The sequence below is a fragment of the Alligator sinensis genome, unplaced genomic scaffold (assembly GCF_000455745.1).
Source record: "Alligator sinensis unplaced genomic scaffold, ASM45574v1 scaffold184_1, whole genome shotgun sequence".
In the NCBI taxonomy this organism is placed as follows: Eukaryota; Metazoa; Chordata; order Crocodylia; family Alligatoridae; genus Alligator; species Alligator sinensis.
This window is the reverse complement of record NW_005842983.1, coordinates 195,839-201,823: the sequence shown is the minus strand read 5'-3', so window position 1 is coordinate 201,823 and position 5,985 is coordinate 195,839. Positions and strand designations below refer to the sequence as shown.

Below are 5,985 nucleotides of genomic sequence, written 5' to 3'. Positions count from 1 at the left end.
ATGATCCAAACACCCCCCAGACCCCTTCGATTGCTCCATAGGAACACCCCAAAACTCATAACTCCCCCAATGATAGAAACCCACATAATCCCACCCCCACCTCCTAAAGACCCCCCATGTCCCAGACCACCCCTTAGAGTCCCCCATCACCCTGGCACCTCCAGAGCCCCTAAATCTTCCCATAGGAACCCCCATAACCCATACTCCCCAGCCCATCCCATAGAGACCCTCCAAATCCCAGCCCACCCCATAGAGACCCTCCAGGAGCCCCAAGCCCTGGGGCACTCACGATGATGGGCAGCCAGTAGTAGTGCAGTGCAGGGGGCGTGGAGCCAGCGCCAGGCAGACGGCCCGAGAAGAAGAAGAAGGCCAGGACCCCGATGCCCCCCACCACCAGTAGCTTCCCGAAGAACAGCAGCAGGTCCGTCACCTTGTCCAGCACCACCACCCTGCGGCGCAGGCCCACGCGTCAGGGCGGACTCAGGTGCAGCCCACCCCCCCTCCCACATCCCACCGCTCTCCCAGACAACTGAGGTGCCCAGGCTCCCAACACCCCTGCTCCCACCCGCCAGGGAACCCAGGTGCCTGGGCTACCTGAGGATGTTGCGCATGAGGAGGCTGAAGGCATTTTTGGCCGAGACGCAGAAGTTCTTCCCGTAGATGGCGATCTGGGGGGCAGGGGGTACTTTGGCCCCAGTGCCCCCCCAACCCTGAGCAGCCCAGTGGCTCCCTTTGACCGACCCCCAAGCCCACACCCCCAGCTGGGCTGATGCCCCTTCACACCCCCAGAGCTCCCTGCAGAGACCTCCAGTACACAAACCTGGGAGCCCCCACAGAACCCCCAACCTGGTGCCACCCAGAGCTGACCCCTGAAACCCCCCAGTGATCCCTCAATGACCCCAGTGACCTCCAGCACCCTTCAGTGATTCCACCAACACCCTCAGGACTCAATACTCACACACTGCAGCCCCCTATAACCTCTCAATGACCCCCAGTGATTCCCCCAATATATACATACACTGGAGCTCCTTGACCTCTCAGTGACCCCTGTGACCCCAGTACATACACACTGTATCCCCAGTGACCTCTCAATGACCCCAGTGACCCCTAGGACTCCCCCCAGTGACCAAGACACATACATACGCAGACACAGGACCCCCCGTGACACACAATACACACATTGGACCCCCTGTTGACCCCTTAATGACCCCCATGACCCCTAAGTGACCCCCAGAACCTCCCAATACACACACACTGCCCCCTGCATGACCCCTGTAGTCACACCCAATACATATACACTGGACCCGCCCTGTGACCTCCCAGTGACCTCAATACACACCCTAGATCCCCCAGTGACCTCTGAGAGACCCCTTCTAAGACCCCTCCCCAGGGACCCCACCCCATCACACACATGCTGGTCCCTCCCACATGCAGCCCCCCTGCCCAACACTGTTGTCCTCATAATCAACCCCATACCCCCTGGGACACCCCAAGACCCCTCCCCACACAGCCTGGGACCCCCTCGATGAACTTCTCCAGGCACCAGAAGCAGCACTTGAGGCAGCAGAGCAGGCACCGGGTCAGGGGGTTCTCAGCACCTGGCGGGGCATTAGTCATCAGACCCCCCCCCATGCACCCCAACCCCCCAGACCAAGCACCCACCCAGGGCAGTCACCATGCCCCGCCTTCAAGCCCTGAACTGCTGGGGGGTCACCCCTGGATCCCCAAATGCCCTGGACCCCAACTTTCCAAACCTTTCATTTTTACTGACATTCTTTTTCCTGACAATCCCCCACTTTTTTAAACTAACAGTTGTTTTTTTTTAACTGGTACCCAACTTTTCTGACTGCCAAATTCAACTTTTTACTCATGAACCAGCAATTCCCACCCCACAGCATCTTTTGGGGTGGGGAGTTGTTTTTTTTACTAACAATCCAACTTTTTCTTTTAAAAACAGAAAATCCCAACATTTTCACTGACAATCCAACTCTTTTATGGACACCCCAACTTGCTTTAACTGACAGTCCAACTTTTCATTACCGGCAATCCCAACTTCTTTTGCTGGAAACCCAATATTCTTTTAGTAACAATTCAACTGTTTACTGATATCCCAAATTTTTTTTACTGCCATTCCAATATTTTTTAACCAAAACCCCTTTTTATTGAAAATCCCAACCTTTTCTAACTGAATCCCAACTTTAACAGACCCCTGAGTGTTTTTCTTATTGAAAATCCCAACTTTTTTAAACTAACAATCCAACCTTTTTCTTTACTGAAAATCCCAACTTTAACAGACCCCCCCACAAAAATTTTTGGTTTGGGTTTTTTTTTTTACTGAGAATCCCAACTTTTTTTTAATCAGGCAACCCAAAAATTTTAATGAAAATCCCAACATTTTTAAATGGAAAATCCCAACATTTTTTTTTTTTTTTACCAACAACCTCTTTTTCACCATAATTGGTGTTAAACACCTAAATGGATGCCTGAACTTGGCCTGATAGAAGAGTTACAGTTGCATTATGTAAATCAGGGTTGTCCAACTTCTAAGCCCTCCAGAGTTGGGGTGGGGTCCCATGCCCTGGGGGCCTCACCACCTGGGGGCTGCATGAGGTGTGCCATGCAGATGCTCTCTCCTACCCACCACTGCCCTGCACAGGCTTGACTCCTACCCCTAGCCTGGCCCCAGATGCACCCCTGATTCCCAAAGCTGCTCTAGTGCCCTGCTCCCTGGAGTGAAGGCAGGGAGCAACAACTGGAAAAAGGAGGGGGGTTCCCAAAATCTCCATCTGCCATTACAGCTTTCTTCCAACTTTCCATCCGTCCATACTTCCACCATGTCAGTAAAAAAAACTGGGTCATCAGTAAAAAAATTCAGATCATCAATAAAAAAAAATTATCTCAAGTCAGCAACCATGGAGGGGAGGATCAGAGGTAGGTTTTTGGGGAGCACAGCTGGATATTGGGATGAAGGCTGCAGCTGAAGGTGGCAAAGTTTTGGGAGGGCCATGACCAGGGTGAGATGGGGCCCAGACTCTGGCGGAGAGGTGTGAGGAATTGCAGAGACCCCCTGACCTGATGAGATCTGGGGGTATGAGGTCCCAATGCTGTGGGGGACCTCAGGGAAGGTGAGCAGGGTAGGGAGTGAGGAGGGTTGGGGGCCCCCACCTTTGAGCTTATGGTCCAGGTACTCAAGGAAGATGCGGATGAGCTGGACAATGGTGAGGATCAGTGCCCCGAAGGCCAGAGAGCCCACGTGGTACCTGCCGGAGGGACCTGGTGGGGTGAGTCCTGGGGAGAGAACCCAGAAGTCTGGGCTCCCAGACCCCCTGATCTAACCCGCATCCCCTTTTCCCTCTAAAAGTACATAGGTGTCTCAGCTCTCATCCCCCTCTCAGCCAAGAGAACCTGTGTCCAGGCTCCCAGCCTCTTCCCCTCCCAGAGAACCCAGATGTCTAGACCCTAGCCCTCCTGTTCTCTTCCCCCAGCCCTCACACACCCCTCCTGGAGAACCCAGGGCTCCCCTTGCACTAACACCCTCCCTCCCCCCAGAAAGCCTGGGTATCCTGGCCCCCGGCCCCCTCCTCCCAGAGAACCCAGGTGTCTGGGCTGACCGGAGGGTGCGCAGGAAGGCAGCGCTGATGGCACAGGGGGGGATGTCGCGGGGCTTGTCACGGGCCCAGTAGTAGGAGGCGAAGGCACCAGCCAGGACGCACTGGCCCAGTGCAAGGGCAAAGTTAGCCACCCACAGCAGCCCCAGCACGTTGTAGATCTGCAGGTTGAAGAGGTTGCGCTGGAGCAGCCCCTTGGTGTCATATGCCAGGAACGTGCAGCCGGTCACGCATGGCAGCCACTGTGACGCGTTGAATGTCTGCAGGGAGGGGAGATGGTGGATGCATGAGCGGGGGAGGGGGGTGGATGGGGCTGGATGGATGGGTTGGTGTGGGGGTGGGTCCGTGTTTAAAAGGATGGATGGATGGATGGATGGATGGATGGAAGGGAGAGTGGATGGAGGAAGAGATGGATGAAAAAATGGACATAAGGATGGATGGATGGATGGATGGATGGATGGATGGATTTCTGTGGAGACAGATCAATGTATGAGTGAATGGACAGAAGGATGGATGAGTGGGTAGGTGGGAGGCTGAGTGGATGGATGGATGTGGGGGTGGACAGATAAATTTGTGGGTGGTTTGGTTTGGAGATGGATCAATGTATGGGTGGATGGACAGAAGGATGGACAGATGGGTGGATAGGTGTGTGGGTGGTTGGATGGGTGGATATGGGGATGAATGGGTGGGTGGGTGCATGGGTGGATGGATGGATAGAAGGATGGATGGACAGACAGAAGGATAGATGTGGGGATGGAGGAATGGGTGGAGAAGTGGGCAGGTTGGTGTGAAGATGGACTGATCTGTAGGTGGATGGACAGAAAAATGGATGGTGGGTCGGTGGATGAAACAATGTGGGGATAGAGAGACAGACAGATGGGTAGGAATAGGGACAGAAGGATAGACAAATAAGTGCGTGGGCTGACGTGGGGATGGATGGATGGATAAGTGGATCAGTTGTTGTGGAGATGGATCCATGTGTGGGCAGGTGGGTGAGTTGGCAAAAGGAGCAATGGAGAGAAGGAAGGATGGATCCGGTGGCTATGAGGATGAATTGATGTGTGGGTGGATCAGGGGATGCACAGATGAGTGGGTGGGTTGGTGTGGGCAGGGATTGATGGGTAGGTGGGTGCACAGATGAATGGGTATTGGGTAAAGCTGCTGGAAGGATGGACAGATGGATGAACAGGTGAGTGGAGAGACAGATGAAGAGAGGGATGCATGCACAGAAAGATGGACAGATGAATGGATGGATGGAAGGACGGACATAGAGAGAAAGCAAGAAGAATAGACAGAAGGACGGACGGATGGATGAAGGATGGACAGACGAGAGAACAGGTGGGTGAACATGGGGGAACAAGGAGGGGCCCACCCCAGTACAGTCAGCTCCACCCACTCATATGCACCCCACATGGAAGATCCCGCCTAGCCCCTGGCAGCACATGTGTGAGTCCCAGCACACACACGTGTGCAACCCACCGGGACCCCCTGCTACAGGGCTTAGCCCCTGGACAACAGGTCCTCAGCCTCTTCCCAAACCCCTCCCCCCACACACTCTCAGTGACCCCCTCAGGCTGGGTGGGATGGGGAAGGAGAAAGGACCCAGGCGTTCGAGATCCCACCGCCTGCCCCCCACAGGGTTCCGGATGCCTGGGTCCCTGCCCCGGGGTGCTCACCAAGGGGTCACAGGACTGGTTGCCGGAGACAGCAGAGCAGCCAGGGGCACTGGCATTATTGGGGGTGACACGGTACAGGGGGGTCCCTGATGTGGCCAGGTACCTGGAGGCGGGGGTCAAGGAAGCAACAGCAAAGGGACAGGGGCCCCAATCCGGGCCTGATCCTGGGGGGGTGGGGGGGCTGGAAGCAGGGGTCTGACCCCTTCAGGGGGGCTTCGATGTGGGCCCGATCCCAGCTGCTATGGGGGCAGGAGCCCAGCCTCTGTGTGGGCCCCGATCTGGGCCAATCCTGGGTGGTGGGTGGGGTGGGGTGCCTCGATCCAAACCTGATCGGGGGGGAGGGGGGTTGTGTCCAGTCCTTTCAGAGGTCTCTGATGTGGGCCTGCTCCCAGCCTCTGTGGCAGCCCTGATCCGAACCAAACCTGGAGGGGTTGGGGAGGCAGGGGTTGGTGCCTTTGGGGGCCCTGATTGGGGGGTGAGAGGAGTGTGGAAGGATACAGGGCCGTCATGCCCCAATAGGCCACACAGATAATGAGGAGAACGAAGGTGACGAGCGGGTAGAGGATGGACAACATCATGTAGCCAATGGCTCTGCAGGGAGAGGAGCAATTAGCTCTGGTTTGGGGGGCCTCCATGAGGCCCCTGATGCCCCCTGCCCCGCCCAGCCCGGCATCTTCCCTGCCCCCTCCCTCAGGCCCCAC

At 55.8% G+C, this 5,985-nt stretch overlaps 1 protein-coding gene across 1 annotated transcript in view; it reads right to left on the bottom strand.

Annotated features, from left to right (window-relative positions):
- Nucleotides 1-5,985, bottom strand: part of SLC44A4 (solute carrier family 44 member 4) — a 13,144-nt gene that overhangs the window by 1,913 nt on the left and 5,246 nt on the right. The window contains 7 exon segments of the mRNA XM_025192936.1: nt 290-449; nt 595-685; nt 1,512-1,598; nt 3,166-3,260; nt 3,612-3,868; nt 5,285-5,387; nt 5,783-5,875. Of these exon segments, the coding sequence (XP_025048721.1) occupies nt 290-449; nt 595-685; nt 1,512-1,598; nt 3,166-3,260; nt 3,612-3,868; nt 5,285-5,387; nt 5,783-5,875 (886 nt within the window).